The sequence below is a fragment of the Alosa sapidissima genome, chromosome 6 (genome assembly GCF_018492685.1).
Source record: "Alosa sapidissima isolate fAloSap1 chromosome 6, fAloSap1.pri, whole genome shotgun sequence".
In the NCBI taxonomy this organism is placed as follows: Eukaryota; Metazoa; Chordata; class Actinopteri; order Clupeiformes; family Clupeidae; genus Alosa; species Alosa sapidissima.
This window is the reverse complement of record NC_055962.1, coordinates 2982292-3001619: the sequence shown is the minus strand read 5'-3', so window position 1 is coordinate 3001619 and position 19328 is coordinate 2982292. Positions and strand designations below refer to the sequence as shown.

Genomic DNA, 19328 nt, shown 5'->3' with positions numbered 1-19328 from the left:
GCGATATTTGTGAGTGTTTGCGATATTCGAGGGTTTCCATTACTCCTTTTTCATTTCGTATTTCAAATTTGCGCATTTTCAGGGTTAATGGAAACGCACAGACGACCTTTACTGAACTGAAATCAAAGTACCAAACTCAAGAACTATCTGCAATTTTAACTTACAGTATGTACAAATGGAAATAGTATATTGCTAGCAAATAATAAAATATGCAGCAGCTTGTCCCATAACTTCAACACACTGCATGGATTGATCTTGAATACCTCTGATGATGACATTTCATTTTAAATCAGTGTCAGTCGTGTTCATTGCCATGATGTCTAAAAGAGGTCCAGCCCTTTTGAGAGATCCTCCAATCATCATACAGAAGCTTTACCACACTAAAAACAAAGCATAATAATCTCAAGTGCCATTGAAACCCAGAGATGCTGAGCGTCAATGGATAAGTGGGTCGTACTTTGACAGGCTTCTATGAGAAAATATTTTATTTTCATCGTAACGATTCTAGCGCAAAATGTTGATCTGGAATAAGCGAGTTAGGTCATGTAAATACTATACAACAAATTGAATTGGAACTCTTCTTAGTGACATTTCAGAGGAGGCTGGGTTTCCCTTGTACTCTTAGAGCAGTCGCCTCAGTTTGGATCTGATCTGCAAAATTTGTTTGTCTTTTGTCATGTGTTTTTTTGCTGTCCAGACTTTCAAAAAACAATCTGGATACCATATGCCAAAAAATGGATTTTGGCTGGCAGTCTGAACAAGGTTTTAAGACTTCCTTTGGCCTGGTGAAGTCTGATAAGGATTGGCCTTTAGAAATGTATACATCCCAGAAACATACATTTTGCTGAAATACACTGATGTAATGATGATTTTTTTTCTTCCCTGTTTGACAGTGTAAGATGGAAGATACTTTTACAGTTCCAGTGCAGAAATAGACTTTTACTCACAGGAACTCCCATTCAGAACACAATGGCTGAGGTGAGACCCTTTGTAGTCTTAAGACTGTGTGTATTTCCTGTGCTTATAATAATAATAATAATAATAATAATAATAATAGTTATAATAATAATATTTATAATAATAATAAGTATTCCGTCTTCAGCTCTGGGCCCTTCTTCATTTCATCATGCCCACTTTGTTTGACTCGCATGAGGAATTCAATGAGTGGTTCTCAAAAGACATCGAAAGCCACGCAGAGAATAAGTCTGCCATCGATGAGAGTGAGTTAAAAGTTTTGTTTCAAAAATGAAGCTAGCTAACTCATAGACTATATATATACAGTCTATGAGCTAACTGCTAGATGTGGGGGGTATTCCAGGAACCCCATTTTTTTGTTAAAAATCTGAGTTTGTTAACCCTGAGGGGAAACTCTAGGCTTTCTGTTCCAGTTAGGAACTGAACTTTGGGTCAGTTGCCACACCGAAGCAGTTTTTTTTAACAAACCCAGTATTTCTTTCTAGTCTGGTCCGATGCAAAGCTGAATTACCCCCAGAATGGATTTTTAGATCCCAAATAGATGTGCCACCATCCCCTGATGACTAATCATTACCATTTTGAAATTAAATTTCAGTATCCAAATATGTCACCACTTTTCCCACCTGTAAACTAATAGCATATGTGTGCTGCCCATGGGGACAGGGGCGGTTTCTCATATGGTCAGTATGGGCAGCTCAGGGGGGTGGTTGCCCAGGGCATCACGCAAGCTAGGACCGCCACTGCACGGGGACCTGGGTTCAAATCCAACCTGGGTGATTTCCCGATCCCACCCCATCTCTATATTCCACTCACTTCCTGTCAGTCTCTCACTATCCTATCACAATAAAGGCAAAAAACCCCAAAACTGACTCATTGACTGGCACAGTAAATAATAATAATAATAGTAGGCCTAGGGCATCCTATTACAGTTTATGCTGGTTTGTGCCATAAAATCATTGTTTGTGCTGTAAGCGTTAATTATTTTAAGTCTGCGGCGGAAAATGTAGAGTTTAATTATAAAACAGTGAAGAACACAAATCGATAATTTTTACATCACAAAGAATATTTTTCAATGACATGGGAAATCACCAGTTTCACTGAAGTCTGCAACTGTGTTAAATTTTCCTCTGAAAATGTACATGTTGTGCTTCTAAAATGGAGTTCCACTGATGATGGCTTTTTATAGTCATCGGGCTGTGAACTCCAAGAGAACAAACTTTGTGTTGATTGAGTTAACTCAGATCACCTGATTAGGAACTTAAAGTCCATTTCGGATTTTTTTGTCACCGATAGTCGACACTCCTTAATCGACTATTCACCGTTAACTGATAAGAAAATATAGGCCCATTTAGAACAAATAAGAGACCGTCACATAAATAAAAAAAACGTGTTAGAAATTAGAAGTGATTTTCTTTGTGGAAACAATTCACAACTTATGTTAATAATGAGTAAGAAGTTGCCAGACTTTTTGCTTGCGTGATGAACAAAACAGATTCAAACCGAAACTAACATTTAATCCTCCAATACAAATGCGCTTTAACAGCAGGTCTGGAAGCCTATATTTTGTGTTAGATGGAAAATATGTTTAAATTCTGGCCTATTAACAGCAAGGATCCTAGACAGGCACACTTTGTAATATATAAGTATGTTAGAGCACTGAGCATGCCAGCTGTGGAGTTAGTTGTGTGCGCAGTCTATTGATTGTGAGAGGCGCTGCAGAGAATACCTGCTCAGGTGCCACTAATGTCCCCGGTATGCAAAGATAATGCCTAGTGGCCAGCCTTGGGAAACTTGTCTGATTAGCTCTCCACCGGTCGAAAGGATTCATATGCATTAAGGGGGATTGTCTCTCATATATCCACATTGTGTGCATTTACCACACTGCACTTCTTTTTTTAGCCTTTTAACTTATAGTATTAATCAGTTAAAACTATTTTTATCGGTTATAGGGCTGCAATTATTTTGGTAGTCGACTAATCTGTTGATTATTTTTTCAATTAGTCAATGATTATTTCTGGCACGCCCACCATCCCTGCTTTCTACAGGCTTCTATTCTGGGCTCCAGTTCATGTTTTACCTTTCCTGCTCAAGTCTATGCCCCATGAATGTCACACTGTTGTCCAGTCTCTGCCTCAACATAAATACATTCCCATAGTAGATTAAAATAATGACTCATGAACCAGATAAATATGAAATCTAAGCTTGATAGCTTGATCAAATATATTTGTAACATTTATACAAAATGAATCCAAATTGAAATCAATTAATTTAATAATTAATATGCCAAATATGCCAATAATGTGTTTTGTACTGCTAAAATAGACAGATCCAAACAGAAAACTGTATTATATTTAGGTTTATAAATTTAAGGCCACCATAGTTTATCATAGTTGGCCACCATAGTTCATTATAGTTACTCGCCAAAATGTACGCATCGGGAGTGACTAGATCAGCCTAAAGATTGCTGAGGCCCATTTTTGCTGAGGCCCATTTTTCTGAAAATCTTCTGCGGCCCACCCAAACATTTATTCACAATTCTGAGACGAGACTATGATAAAGTATTTCCTTATCATTTATGTAATGGCATTTGAACAATCCGTCAATGACAACCCCATCAAATATGTTCTGGATCAATGAATGTCAGTTTGAAGAATAAACTAGCTACTTTTGAATTGGAGCTATTTAATCATTAACTTTTTCAGTATTTCAACCTTAATTACAAAATGTAAAATAACAAAATAATAATAATGTAGGCTACCTCTCGTGGATCACCTGCAACATCTTGATGGCACACACTTTGGGAAACACTGGGCTACATCATGGCTTCAGGGTGCTCGCGTTTGAGATGCTCATCCCCGTCTGCTGTGAAATAACAGTCTGAATTCAACCTGTTTTGTTGCTTTATTTCACCAAAATGTTCCCACATGTTTGAAAGTATTGGCCTCACCAACACTCTCTCTCTCTCTGTTGTGCCATCATTCATTTCCCTCACGGGATCAAAAGAGTATATATACTATACTTATTGAACATTTGCGTGGAGTAGCCAAAGACTTTATTATGTCTTTCACAACGCATCGACAATACATTCTTTGTCGACAAATTTTCATAATCGACTTTGTCGACTAATCGCTGCATCCCTAATCAGTTATCGGTCAAACAGTGAATTATGAACACCCCTAACATAAACAATGACAGGAATTCATTGGATCATTCTTCTTTTGGTCAGAGGGAAACAAAGGGAAACAAACACACACACACGTCGCAGGTGTTTTCTCATACTGTATTGTTATCACCTGTTCTGTGTGATTGATGCGTATGTGTTTTGACCCTGTGTGCTGTGTTGTATGAGCTTTTATAATTGTGTTTCTTGTGTTTTCCTTTATATTTAAGACCAGCTCTCCAGACTTCACATGATCCTTAAACCATTCATGCTCCGACGAATCAAGAAGGATGTGGAAAACGAGTTGTCGGATAAGGTAATTAAGGGATTCACCAATATTGATAGCAACATTGTGTATCAGGCCGATACTATGTTCATTTACTCATTTAATATTTTCTGGTACCTAGCACCGATGCTACTTAATTACACTGTTTCCACTAAAGCATAGTAGTGTAGCTGCTACCTTGACAACGCTGACTTCGCCACATGTAAAACTAGCAAGATTTATGGATCTGTGTTGAATCTACGCATCCTATTGCCCTCACACAAATGATACTCTTTTGAAACTATAGCTCATCTAACCTATGCAAGTGGCATACACTTTGTTGAGTGTAAATACTTGTGCATGGCTGGTGTGTTGGTTATAGCTCTGCACTTCACCAGTGTGGTTGGAGGGAAGTAAACAAACTCAGTAGATACATCTAATTTGTATAGTATGTATGGATTGGTATGGGTCAGGAGTACTGAAAGTTATTACATGTGCTTCGGTCAAGACTGGATACTAGTACAGTACCCTCCAAAATTATCGGCACTTGGTAAAGTAACTGTGACTAAAACAGGTATTAAAAAGTCATCTTTTGGTGATGTCTTGTAATTTCACAATGAAAACAATGAGGACAAATCCAACCTAGACAGGAATCTAATTTAAAACACATTGCCTGTAACTCCGTGATAACAGGACGTAACAAGAAGGCATTTGGCTGAGCAACGGAGGTTAATATGCTCTATACTTTGTCCAAATGATGTCTGTCTATCATCGTTGCACTCGGAGAAAACCAGAATGTTTAATTTGTCCTGCGTTTCTTCTACGGCTGCAAACGGGATTCACTCGCCGTTAACCAAATATTTCTTTATTAGGGCAGGGCAGGCATATTTCTGGCTATTAAATTATTTCTAAACCAGTCTGCTAAAGTCTGTAGTGAAGTCTGTGTAGGGTTTTCCAGGCTCCATTTCTTTTTACGAGACACCCTGCTCACTTGAGACCTCTGCCGGTTGTTGCAGCATCGTTGCAGCGTCACTGGAAAAATACAAATTAAAGTCGCGTGATGCCACGTGATCCCGCGCGCGGACCGCGAGGGAAGCTGGCCAAGTCGAAGCACTGCCCACTGTGGGCCTAAATAGCGCTGCCATCATAGTGGGGGCAACAATCACTGGAGGCCAATGGAGAAACAGGTGTCTCTGATTGGAAATCAGACAGGTGTCTCTGATTGTCGGCAAGTGTTGCCCATAGACAGTAAGGTGTTTGCCCCCAGCAATATGACGGCCGCATTCACATAGCCTATGCCACTTCATAGAACTCAACGGACAATGCGGTATCTAGCTTTCTAATATCTAGCCCATGGGTGAACAGATGGAGGCTAAACCAGCGATGGATAGGCCTACTTGAAAAGGAAAAATGCAGACTCTGAACTGAACTGTAAACAAATGGAGAGACTAAATTGTCATTATTTTTGCTGTATTAGGCTACAGTGTGTAATTTTGTTACATTTTGGTTGGTGGTGTGCTGCAGGGTTTTTATAATGTAAGAAATGTACCGTGGTTCAAAAAAGGTTGAAAAACACTAACCTAAATGTTGTCTTGCAATATTTAAAGCAGCTTCTGGTTGCAGTAATCCGCAATGCAGTAAAACTACAATAATTATCTTGTTTGTGAGTGACACTAATCCATAGTTTTGAGTAATCTCAGCTGCATTATTTTCTTTACAGTTTTTCTCAGTCACTTTGGTACATTTCTCAGATCTTCACATCATTGTGTCATTTGTGCACATCAAAAAAATAATTTCTTTGAACAAGTTGCAAATGCTTTGGTACATCCATGCAAATTATTTTTCACTGGTTATGTCATGTTGATCGAAATGATTGATTTTAATGATAGATAGATAGATAGATAGATAGATACTTTATTGATCCCCAAGGGGAAATTTTAGGTCTCAGTAGCATACAGACATCACACACACATTCACAGCAGAAAAAAGTGATTAAAAGTATATAATATATATGAGTCTCTGTTGAATAGTCTCACCCCCCACAACATTTAGGGATTAGTTCATACTTGCATAAGTCTTTACATGCAAAATGGTTGAACAAGTTGTCATAATATGTCAAGCATATTGGATGAGAATGTGTGGCCCAACTGACAGGAACATCAGGAGGTGTAGGAAGACTGCACTGTAATTCCTACAGCACTGCATGTACAGTTTTCCCTAAGGACATTGTCCTATGTTCACTTTTTTTTGTCCTATGCAGTGCTGTCTTTTCCTTTCTGTATCGCAATGACATGGTCTGTCAACAAATTACAGTACAAACAGAAAAGCATAAATGTGAATCTTGTCCAGTCTCTTGCAATCAAACTCCCACATACACTAAGGTATAACCTACAATTTACAATAATTGTCATCAGCTTTAGCCATAGCTACATCAGAACATCCCCCCCAGAGTACACTGTTATATTGACAACATGACTAAGCAATTTGACTGCCTTATTTGTACACAATGACACAAGAACTTGTCATTCTGATGGTACTGACATGTTCATTGACACAGATATTTACTTTTGAAAGATGAACTAAGGATTTTGAGCAAGGGACTGGCTTTTGCAGGTAATCCATGGTGTTTTGCTATTTGTACGAATTGTTTTGAGAAATGCACTTACTGTTTTGCAAATGTCAAGGATGATTCGAGAAACGTGCCAAAGCGACTGAGAACAACTGTAATTGGCTTATGATTTAGAAAAATGGAAAATGTCATAAGGTGTTAAAAAAAGGTGATGTAAACGTCATCATATATACTTTAAGGGTCTAAATTGTTTCAAACTGTTTTATTTTCAGATTGAGATCCTGACATATTGCCAACTAACCAGTAGACAGCGTCTCCTGTACCAAGCTCTCAAGAATAAGATCTCCATAGAAGACCTGCTGCAGTCATCTATGGGATCCTCTCAGCAGTCTCATAGCACTACTAGCAGCCTCATGAATCTTGTCATGCAGTTCAGGAAGGTGAGAGAACTACTGATGGGCTTTTGAACTTACTCAGTTTGAACTCAGTCTGTTGTCAGTCGGTTACAATTCTGATTTTGTGGCAAATTCTTTTCTTTTTCTCTTTTCTTAAAGGTGTGTAATCATCCAGACCTGTTTGAGAGGCAAGAGACTCGTTCACCTTTTCACATGACTCTCAAACCTTTCCGAATTTCTAAGTTCATGTACCGACAAGGCCTTCTACATACAACAAACCAGAACAGGATTAAGTAAGTGGTAAATTAAAACATTCTTTACATTTTCTAGAAGAGTAGAATATGAATATTTATGTGGAAGTTGACATTGAAGTAAAAAATATTCCTGCCTAATTTCTGTGTTTGTCTCAACCACAGGTTGCTTCAGGTTTTGCTCTCTCCATTCTCTCCACATTACATTCAACAGTCCCTGTTTCACAGAAATAGTGAGTACACATAACTGTCTTCATCAACCCTGTGCAAACTCCTACATTTTGCCATGTTTTTTTGTTCACGTGCTGGTTAAAGAATGCTGTTTATATTGGTCATATTTTGTTTATGTTTGTTGAAATTGTGCCCTGCTACTGACAGTTTGAACAGCAGTTCATTAAGTATCATGCGGTTACTTGATGGAACCATGTCTCTCTGATTACATGAGTGAGTTATTTCACTATGGGGAGCATCTCTGGCATGACCGACCATGGAAGCACATTGCTAGTAGAAGCCCCCTGTGTCACCCTATATAATATATATATATATATACGGCTGTGCAGCCTTCTCTTGTCTTCCCCCGTGAAGACCATTGTCTGTCCTCTGAACTCTTGGTTCTGTTAAATTGTCCAAAGATAGACGGTCAAGTCATCAACAGTATGTACAAACAAACACACACACACACACCCACATGCCTAGAAGTTGCAGGGGTGGGTAGTAACGCATTACAAGTAACGCACATGAGTAAAAAAGTATTTTTTTCGAGGAACGGCAACTTTCCCTATTCCTTTTTCAAAACTGTACTTCTACTCATACTCAAATACATTTTTGAGCCAGTGGTCTACTCTTTACTCCGCTACATTTCAATTGCCCTTCGTTACGAGTACAAGTTTATTATCGGAGGAGAAAGTATCTTGAGGGAGAAAAGTGCACCTCTCCCTCAGTGCACAACGGCATGGGAGAAAAGAAACAGGGCTTCAGAATGCATGGTTACGTTGCCCCGCGATTATAAAAGTAATTACTGGCCTATGTAGAATCAGACCATGTAGCTTACTACACGGAAGTAGATGTTCTATATATCTAACAGCTCAGTTAAGGCAATAACGTCCTAGTGCCAGCTGCTACATTTTAGAGTAGCAACGAGGCGAGAGGTATGATATGACACGGAAACTTTCACCTATATTAATTTCTGGCCAGCATCGTTCAACAATCACATTGGACAAGGAAAGCAGGCCTACAACTTCATTCACAAGCAAAGCAAATGCACTGGAAATCGAGCGTACAAGTTAGAAAAACCTAGCATTCGTTTATGTAACCATGTTGTCAGTGCAGGACATGACAGAGACAGTCGGCTGAGAAAAAAAGATAGCCTACTCTGTCCGAGTGGACATGCCTAGGCTATATAGCTTAAATATAGGTTTACCCATAATATAGCCATTGTTTTTAGGTTACATTGTCTGTATGGTGAAGACTTCTAGCAATGCAAAGTAGAAGAATAGGCTGGCAATGAATTGGAAGTAACTGCTTTTCAATCTGTAGCCACTTAATGCTTATTCTGGCTATGACAGCCTACAGAAGTGTGTAAAATAATATTAAAGTATATTAAATAAAATACAGTGGGGAGAATAAGTATTTGAACCCATGCTAAAGTTGACTAAAAAGAGGAATATAAAATAATCTGTTAGAAATTGATCATAATGCCTTAATTTAAAAAACGAGTAAAAATCCAACCTTTAAGGACACCAATTTTCTTAGTGAATGACGAATGTATCGTAAATAAATAAATGTTCTTCCTTAAAATACAGGGGTAAGTATTTGTAACCTGACTCTCGCCAGATGAATTTCGTTCCGCTTAGCTCCGCCTAGCTTCACTCACATCCATCTGGGACCTCTTCCGTTGAGAGTGATTTCTGCACCAAATTTTATGGTAGAGCCCATCAGAACGCAGGGCGGGAGTTTCATAGATGTAACATAGCGCAGAAGCGAGACTGTTATCAGCGTCACGGGTTGGCTTCGATGTGAGTGGTTGAAGTAGCATGTCAATAGATGACGGACAAGTGGCTTATCCAATCATACGCAAGCATTTTTTGATTAGGCCCAGCCTTCTGAAGCAACACTTCAATGGATTGATCCCAGATGGATGAGTGGAGCTAGGCGGAACGAAATTCATCTGGCGAGAGTCAGGTTAAAGTATTTGACCCCTATGTTAAATTTCCATAGAGGCAGGCAGGTTTTTTATTTTTAAAAGCCACTTATTTCATGGATCCAGGATACTATGCATCCTGATAAAGTTCCCTTGGCCTTTGGAATTAAAATAACCCCACATCATCACACACCCTTCACCATACCTAGAGATTGGCATGGTGTTTTTTTTTTTTTAGTTAGCCTATTTAGCTGGTTTGATGGTCATTGAATTCAATGCAAATCGATAAATGCATTGGGTACCTCAAAATTGCCTCGGCACACCCATTGCAAACCACTGGTAGGCTATGTGTAAATTCATGCAAGAACAGAATCATTTTTTAATTTTTTTTATTTATTTTTTGTTATTATTATTATTATTATTACATAGGTAATACTATTAACCAGCATGCATTTTTACAGCATATGGTTGACAACATATGCAATTACCATTTTATTAGCTTTGAGTCAAATTGGCACTCCACTGTATTTCCTTATGACTGTTCCTCTGTCTGCTTAGGTGACGATGAGCGAAGTTGCTTTTCGTTCCTACGCTTCATCGATGTCTCCCCATCTGAGATGTCCAACATCATGCTGCAGGGCAGTCTAATTCGGTGGGTCACATTTTCTCTTATTTTGTGGGTTGTATTGTGTAAATATTTTGAATGTTTCAGATATATATTGCCTTTTGAGTGAATCCATGTCCAATCAGACAGCTGCCAGGAAAGTGGTTGGAACAGGTGTGACATTTGCACTTTGTACACTAAGGGCCCTATATTGGCGATCGGAAACGGATGGTCAGAGGCGCAAAGCTTAAGGATGTGTCCAGTCCACATTCGGCGTGATTTTGTGATCAGATGTTGGGCACATTAATCAAAGGGGTTGTTCTTCTGTTTATTAATCAGTCATGGGTGTGTTTTAGGCGTAGCATCCTTTAAGCCAGTGGTTCTCAAACTAGGGGGCGTGCTCGCCTGGTGGGGCCCGAAGGCATTGCAAGGTGGGCGTGACGGCTCACTCGCAAAATAAAATAATATTTCTGGGAGGCGCACCATGCCATGGACCTCGCAGCAAAATGAAAGGGACATGAATCAGTCACTTCAGCTTGGCCAAAAACTAAAATGTAGCATTTGAAAGACTCAAAGACTGTGCTGTCAACAACTAAAGCAGACATCCACAGACCGGACATTAGGCTATTCGATTTGCATCATAGGCTGCAGATAGTTTTGATTGCAGATGCATTCTTTACAGTTAATAGCAGCCTTCTCACATTCCTCCTTATTTCAGATTTAAAACGCAAGAGTGCATTAGGCTACAATTTAAATGGACATTTTCACTATTTTCCTCTTGTTTCTGTCTCACAAACTCCACTACAGTAAAGGCGCATTGTTGTTCATTCTGTCTTCTTCGCCAATTATGCAAAAGCCTACTGTTATATTAATTTCACATTCTAGCCACAACACAACACCAATACTGTGCATAGGCCTAGCCTTGGCACAGGCAAGCACATTTAACTTGAGAAGAAAATGGGATTTCACTTTCCCAAATAAAGAAACCTCCGCAAATACAATATAACAACTTAAGTTATTTGTACTATTTAGGCTATGTTTACATTCAAATTGACGTCCACGGTGTTATGAATCTGCATTTGTCTGCAACGCAAGTAGCTTACAACATCTGTCTTTAGAAATAGGAATAGCTTATTGGTTAAAGCACCGTAACCCTCTGTGTAATGTGCAAGAATATCCCCAAACTCTCGTATGCTCCATAGAACTTATTTCTCTAGGCTAGGTCAGTCACTTGTGCTGCGCAGGCTTTTCCAAACTGATGGTGCTTAAAATGCGACACAACCGTATTCAAAGAGTTTAAAGGTCAAGATGGCTATTATCGATGGGTCGTAATGCTCATAGAAGCAGGTTTTGCATGCACTGCTGACATGAAAAATCGATGAAAAGCCTTGTCATGAAGTCATGAATGAAATTCAGGGACAGAGCACGTCGCTGCTTTATTCAGCATATTAACATGTAAACGAGAATACAGCTACATCCTATTCTGAATATTGCCATAACCAGAATATGGTCCTTAATCAAAATGTAGTGTGCATGGAAACCATTGTTTCACATTACACTGAACTCATTCCAAGTAGGCTAGTAGATAGACTACTACTACTACTACTACTACTACTACTAATAATAATAATAATAATAATAATAATAATAATAATAATAATAATAAATAGGCTATAGTAGCAACAATGAGCGGGGTCCAAGCAGTTTTAGAGCAAGGGTACTGGGACCCATTCATGATATAGAGAAATTAAAGGGACCCTATGCAGTTTTGGCTATTTCTTCACTGTTTTCTCGCTTTTTGCTCGCAGTTTTCTCTACAGAGCTCCCCCTTCAGCTTCAGAGTATATATTTTACGACACTCCTCACTAGGTCAGTCTGCCGTTTCCTCTTTCCCTGTTCCTCAGAAAACGGTTTACTCGCTTTCTGCTTCTTTTTGCCGGCTCTGTCATGACGAATGTCTGAGAAACTCCATTGCTACCTCGTTCTAGCCAGTGCCTGGTATGCATGTGTATAGTGCCGTAAAGCAATTTGTTACATCGTGACCATCGAGACATGATAGACCCGCAAGACTTCCTGACTCTGAAGCCGGCGGCTCGCCGGACCCAAGGTTGCAAGGCTGGTTTTTCTGCTCACAACATGCTAGGGGGAAGCGAGACGGCTACCATTCAACCCGGAAAAAGTCATACAACCATTCCATTGACTCTGAAGCTGTTAAGGTTAAGGTCAATTAAAACCGCATAGTTCCCCTTTAAGATTTGTTTAAAAGACGGTGCAGCAACAACCAAATATAAAGGCATGTCCTTTTTCGCTCCCATTTTTCATTAGTGGAAGCAAAACATTGAATTGAATGATTTGAGATCACTCACATTTTGTTCACATATTTGGTAAAATCCATATTGAACTCTTTAGGCTCCTTTAGGCTACTTTGAGCACGGGCAACAGCTCTGATTGACATTCTTGCGATCAGTATGGCAATTGCACTCTCCTCCCCCGCACCCACCCTCCAGTTTCAGCAGATTTAAACATAAAGATTTTATAGGCCTTGGTTTTGGGACCTTTTGTTGATCTAGACAATGTTTGAACAAAATCGGAGTTGGTACTGTACCAACCTTATCTGATTATTTGACCCTTATGTGTTCTCCCTCTCAACAGATGGTTAGCGATCGCTCTGTCCCAGAAGGACTCCTACCGGCTCTACATGCGACGACTGTGGGCCATGGAGAACCAGGATCAGAATGAGAAGCTAAACACAAAAGATATGATTCTGTGGCTCAACACACCAACCTCTTTCCCAAGCACACATTATAGTCCTGTCCTTCAGGTGAGCCTCATCTTGTTACTTCAAGCACATTCTTTATAGGTGCCCGTGTTCTCACAGCCCCCAAATATATTCGACATAGACAAATTATGGAAATGTTGTCTCCTTTTTAATAGTGGATGTTTTTTCTATGATTTCAGGATTTGGTGTTCACCAGGCATCAGCAAGGGTTGTTGACACCTGTGGATGTACCTGGCCTTTGGAAACTTTCTTCAACTCCTGCTCTAAGACCATGCCAGCCCTATGAATTACCCAAATTCCTCCTCGCTGTTGTGCCAAGGGTATGTACATGACTCTGCAGCTGATATTCAATTATGTTCCTTCTGCTTTAAGGCGTTAAGTTCCCTACCTGTAGTACAGTGAACTTAACACCTCTCCTGACATTATTTGAAATCACTCCCATTGATGAAAGTAGTCTGTCACAGTAAGTTGGAAAATAAGTGTATAGTTCTATTAAAGATAGCATTGCACTACCTATCTATATGTCTATAGACTGTGGAATTCAACCGGAAGCATGTCATTTTTAGTTTCCTGTGTTCCCAAGAACAAATCCCCATGGGAAAATGAGAGGTTCATGCAAAATAGGTGAAAATAAAGTGTGAGCACATCGACAGCAGTAGAAAACATAGGCATCCTGTTTGGTGAGTTAAAATGTATTTATCATTCGCTCTTTTCGTACCAAACGTTGTTTTGTCTCTCAGGTGACAGCACCTCCAATGGAGCGCTACTGTGATGACCGCAGTGCTGAGTATGAAGGGCGTCTAATGCGGGCTGGAAGTTGCCAAGCTGCTAAGCAGTGCATTCTGTATGGATCACCAGAGCTAGCCTCAGCCTGGGCTTCTCGATCCCAGGTCTTCCACACAGAATATCTTGGTGGAGTGATGGCACAATACCCCAGACATGGATGGTCTTTCATTAGGATACCAGGTATTTAGGGATATTGACTGTTACTGTGAAAAGATAATGTATGCATTTGTTAGGGCTGCACCATTTGGGGAAAATACTGTATCTAATTGCGATTTTTCAGACAGCTATTGCCATTGCGATTTGTTTTGTGATATATTTTTTGTAATTCAAGCTGCAGGTCAATATTTAAAATTTGGCTTTAAGTGTGGCCACTTCTGATTGGTAAGCATGTCTTGTGCATGAGAAGCACAGCACTTCTGTTAAGTAAGCTTCAATGTCACACAAGGAGGATGACACGAATAATATCATATACTGTATGTGACAAGATTAACCATTTAGACAGAGTTGCATGATGCACAGTTAATTACAACTTTTGGGATTAGCTAATTGCATTAGTTAAAATTGCTATTGCAATTAAAAACTTGATTAATTGTTGCAGACTAAGTGTTTGGTGTGTGCTGGGGACACTTTAAGATCAAATCAAGAGACTGCCAGATTGTTACAGTAAACCAATGAATGTGATACAAATTTCAAGGTTAACTTTCTTAGAGTGGAGTGATGGTAGAAGGAAAGCAATCCTGATTTGGATCATGATGAAAAATTGTCAGAAAATCTTTTCCCCAGATGCTTTTCTTACACTGTACCAAAGTTTCCCTGTACTTTTTTCTTCTACACTGACATTACCTGTGGTGCATTTTCTTTTAACCAATGATGTGTTAGTAAATTATTGTTACAAAACTAAATTACATTTTAGCCAATTACTCAAATCACCTGAATATCATAGACCATCCCTAATGGCCATAACAGCAAGTACATTGGATGAAGTTCCAATTGTTACAGTTCTGTTTTAATTTAAAACCTTTTCTTTTTAAACATTTGTTTTTAGACAAAGAGACTCTAATTACGCACAGTGGGAAGTTACATACCTTGGATAAGTTGCTCAGCATGCTGAAGTCTCAAGGACATCGCATTCTCATCTACTCTCAGATGACTCGAATGATTGACTTGCTGGAGGTGAGTATCAGAGGCAAAAGAAGGACTTTAATCCGAAATTCTGACCATACTGTCTCCCAGATCTATAGTCCAGAACACTGAAAGAAACCCACTAGTGTATACTGCTGTCATACAGCTAACCAGTCTTTTATGCTAATAATAATAACTAGAAAATGTAATTCCAAGGAATTACCAGTGCATGAAAACATGATGTAAAATATACAGTGTTAAAACAGATAATGTAGAGATAGTTTCAATGGTTTTGCTTAGGTAGACATGTTTGTTGTCATGCTGTTTCTATGATGGTTGCTAGGGTAATCTTTTTGGTTGCTATGGAAACTGACATATCCTGGTATCCTGTTGGTTGCTAGGTGGTGGTGGTTTAATATAGTTGGCTGGAGGCATAGTTGATGATAACTGACAGTTGGAATGGCTGAACAGTTAAATAGTTGAGTAGTTTAAATGGTTAAATGATTTAATAGTGAATTATTGTAGTGAGTATTTTTATTTTGAGACAGTTGTGGGAAGAGAAAACAGTTGGCAGGAGTCATAGGTGATGACAACTGAGAGTTGGAATGGCTGAACAGTTAATTAGTTGTATAGTTTAAATAGTTAAATTATTGAATAGTGAATTAGTAAGGACTTTTATTTTGAAACAGTTGTGGCCAGAGTAAACAGTTGGCGTAGTCATAGTTGATGACAACTGTCAGTTGGAATGGCTGAACAGTTAAATAGTTGAGTAAATAGTTAAATTATTTAATAGTGAATTATTGTAGTGAGGAATGACTAGTTCATACGGGAAACTCTGAGTGACACTGCTAATTAGTTGTGACGTCAGTCTCGTTTCTATTGCCGGGGTATTTTATATATCTGCGGTCCGATGTCAGACTCACGCAGTCGTGAGATGACGGCACTAAATTGTTCCCTCCTCCTACCCAGCTCCACCTGTCTAGATCTGCTTAGGATAGGGGGGTCTTTTTGATTCCGATCTATGCTTGTTATATGTTCTCACGCAGCAGCATTCTTCAGCAAAAATGTTATTACTCATGCAGCTTCGTTTATGCAGCTCTGCAGCAGTGTTTTGAGCAGATCAAGGCCTCCATGACCAAGCATTGTACTTACTTACATCAATAAATGCATTCTCTTTCCATTTATGAGTTTCTCATCTGAACTATTATTTTTTAACAGTTGTGGACAGAGGACACAGTTGAACAGGATCTGTAGTTTTAAGAGAGCCATATTGTATGCATAAAGTCTGAGAGTATATTTTAAACAGAGTTTAGACAGAGTTTAAAAGTTGGATGTAGATAGTGTAATGGATGTTGATAGACAGAAAGTTTAATGGATGTTGATAGGCAGATTGTTTACTGTAATGGATGTTGATAGATAGTTTAATGGGTGGATGAGTGAATGGTTTGAAGAAGATTGATGGATAGAAAGTTGGATGGAATGTGCCTTATATCCTTGTAAAATGAAAAGACACAGAGAGAGTTGGCCTAGTTTAGCAGAAAGCAGTTAATACAGGTACAATCAGTTTAATTGGCTCTTTGAGGGGGCCTAGTTGAGCAGCTGGCAGTTGATACAGGTGCAAATCCGTTTAATTGGCCCTTTATAATGTCATAGTGCCCATGCAAAGTCTACAGGGGAAATAAGCTTGTTTTTTGTTAAATCTCAAAAAGTATAAAGTTTACAGAAATTAAAAATACATTACGTCATCTCCACAATCTTCCTGTGCATTTTTTATGTTAAGGAAATTTAAACAGAAGCTGAATGATTTTTACACTGATTTTTTTAAAAAATGGCGTTTCTACTTTCATGGCTGTTGTTGTACTTGACCACAATTTTATTTTTTCAATGTTTATTATTATTACAGTGCATAGAAATGCATAGCCTGACGTAGTCATACTCAATTCTAGTCAGAATATGAGTCTGATACTGCTCCATTGGGACGTTATTATGGGGCGTGTAGTAGGCTATTAGGAAAAAACTGATAGCCTATATGCCCTCCGTTTTTAAAAATAATTCTGTTGAACACTGACATGCTACAAACATGTTAAACAGCTGGATAAGGCTGTCGCAAATCCCTCGAACAGGTGGTCAATCAGAGATTTCAAATGAACGAGGGAAAATGTCGCAATGCAACAGTGCTGTTTTCCCTTGATGAAAGTGAAACCACAGGTTTTCCCACATCTCAACGTTGGCCAAAGTTTTCAGAAATAATCGTTTTCAGTGATAAAACCTCATTAAATAATATGCAGTTTCCATATGGGGTCTTAAAAGCCATGTATCCTTCTAGACACACTGTTTTTGTTTCAAACATAAGCCTAATCTAAGCGTGCTCAGATGACGTGATGGACCAGACACTGTTGCTAACCTGTCCATCATCGTAAAGTCCGATTTGATTGGTCCGCCCGATCTAGGGCGAGCATACTTGCTCCACTATGGAGCAATGCCAGACCGAACTTCCCGACCTCAAATGTTGTGGGCGGGACTAAGAAATGCACTGTTCTGTTATCCAAAGTCTTTCTTCTTCTTCTTCTTCTTCTTCTTCTTCTTCTAACTAAAATGTCTGTGTCTTAATCTAAGCTTTAGGTCAGGGGTCTCAAACTCAAATGAGCTGGGGGCCAATTCTGCCAACGTCATCTGATTGGAGGGCCGGCTATTTCTGAAAATGCAATGTTCTTTTTTTCAAATACCACACAAAACTGCAAACAGAAAGTGCAAGTGTTTTTATCTAGTTTTAGACACCTGTGCTAGCAACCTTAGCTTATAAATAAAAATATTTTATTTTAAATATTTATATAAGAAACTATAAGAAAGCAACACCATTGGATTTTTATATCAAAATTTCAAAAGGCCATGGCTTGAAAGTGGTCAGAGATAAAGTCCTACTGTAAATGTAAAAATCTTTGAGTAAAACAAAAGTTTATGAAGGGGGTACATTTACCCATCTAATTTGCCACTGGATGGCAAGCACTTCAAATTATGCACCTTTCAGTAAATACTGGATGAACATATTTGAGCAGGTTTACTTTCCTTTTTTCATATTACCCACATAACAAATTAACAGGAAAACATCTAAGATGTATACCAACACCTAAGATGTATATGGTTTCTAAACCACAAGGCCTACAATAAAGTATAATAAAGTAGTAGTAAGTATTCTGGTCAAATCAGTTCCTGTCGCGGGTAATCTGAGTACCCAGAAGTTCGTATCATATTGCGGGTGACTTTGTAGTTTAGAGCCCTATTTCTACTAGCCCTGCTGTCTGTACCACGTCCATTACGGACACTATCATCACGATTACCACTGCAACCTCCAAGCTATGTTGGGCAGAGGGTCGAAATAAGCATGGTATGCTTAGTGGACACTGTCGTATAGGCTACACACAGACGCACCTCCATTCAATAGACGATGGATCATAATCTCCAAAAGGATATTCTTCTTCAGATTTACAATAGGTGAATAACATAGCCTACCTAAGACTTCATCACACGTAAATGTTTTTCAACATTTGGTGTAGGCCTATTTCTGCTTAATTTCTGCTTCAATTTATGCAACACTATGGCCTGCATCGCTTCCGCGTCATTACAAATGCACGTCTTTGTGTTTCTCGCGTGTAGCCTAATACAAGTATTTCCTGAAAACTTTGCGCAGCAATTTTGGGTTTGAATGAAGCTCTGGATGTCTAGCACATAGTGGAGCAGAGTACAAATGAGATTTGTCACCGTACTTGGAACTATCGTCTATTTTAATCAGTATCGTTGTTTGTCGCAATTAAAAATAGTCTCAAGGGCCGGATTACATTATTATTTTGACATACATCGCGGGCCGGAATTGGGCGGGTGTTTGAGACCCCTGCTTTAGGTTTACAAACAGTGTGTTTATGTGATTTTCATCACTTACAGTGTCAATGAAGAACGTGTCTTTAGATACATCATACCATGTTGTACCCTGTTGTATATTGTACCATATATTTATTTTCATCCTGTCAGGAGTATATGGTTTACCGCAAGCACACATACATGCGTCTGGATGGTTCATCCAAGATTTCAGAACGACGGGATATGGTTGCTGACTTTCAGAGCAGGTGAGTTTAAAGTCTGACAGGAAAGCTACACCAGGCACGTAACTGAAGCGTTACATTCGCGATGCGTAAAATCCATTTTAGAAGAATGGTCAATTTTTTTTTCACGTCTGGTGTAGCTACTTCCAATGATTATAGTGGAAGCTTAATGTTGCAGCAGACGC

The 19328-nt window shown here is 39.0% G+C and overlaps 1 protein-coding gene across 4 annotated transcripts in view; it reads left to right on the top strand.

Annotated features, from left to right (window-relative positions):
• ino80 (INO80 complex ATPase subunit) overlaps nucleotides 1-19328 on the top strand; it is a 70444-nt gene that overhangs the window by 33440 nt on the left and 17676 nt on the right. For all 4 annotated transcript variants that reach the window (XM_042095009.1, XM_042095008.1, XM_042095007.1 and 1 more), the window contains 12 exons: nucleotides 894-978; nucleotides 1103-1220; nucleotides 4366-4451; nucleotides 7242-7409; nucleotides 7524-7657; nucleotides 7781-7848; nucleotides 10314-10407; nucleotides 13012-13180; nucleotides 13318-13458; nucleotides 13879-14104; nucleotides 14970-15097; nucleotides 19073-19167. In XM_042095009.1, coding sequence (XP_041950943.1) covers nucleotides 894-978; nucleotides 1103-1220; nucleotides 4366-4451; nucleotides 7242-7409; nucleotides 7524-7657; nucleotides 7781-7848; nucleotides 10314-10407; nucleotides 13012-13180; nucleotides 13318-13458; nucleotides 13879-14104; nucleotides 14970-15097; nucleotides 19073-19167 — 1512 coding nt within the window. The remainder of the gene's footprint in view (nucleotides 1-893; nucleotides 979-1102; nucleotides 1221-4365; nucleotides 4452-7241; nucleotides 7410-7523; nucleotides 7658-7780; nucleotides 7849-10313; nucleotides 10408-13011; nucleotides 13181-13317; nucleotides 13459-13878; nucleotides 14105-14969; nucleotides 15098-19072; nucleotides 19168-19328) is intronic.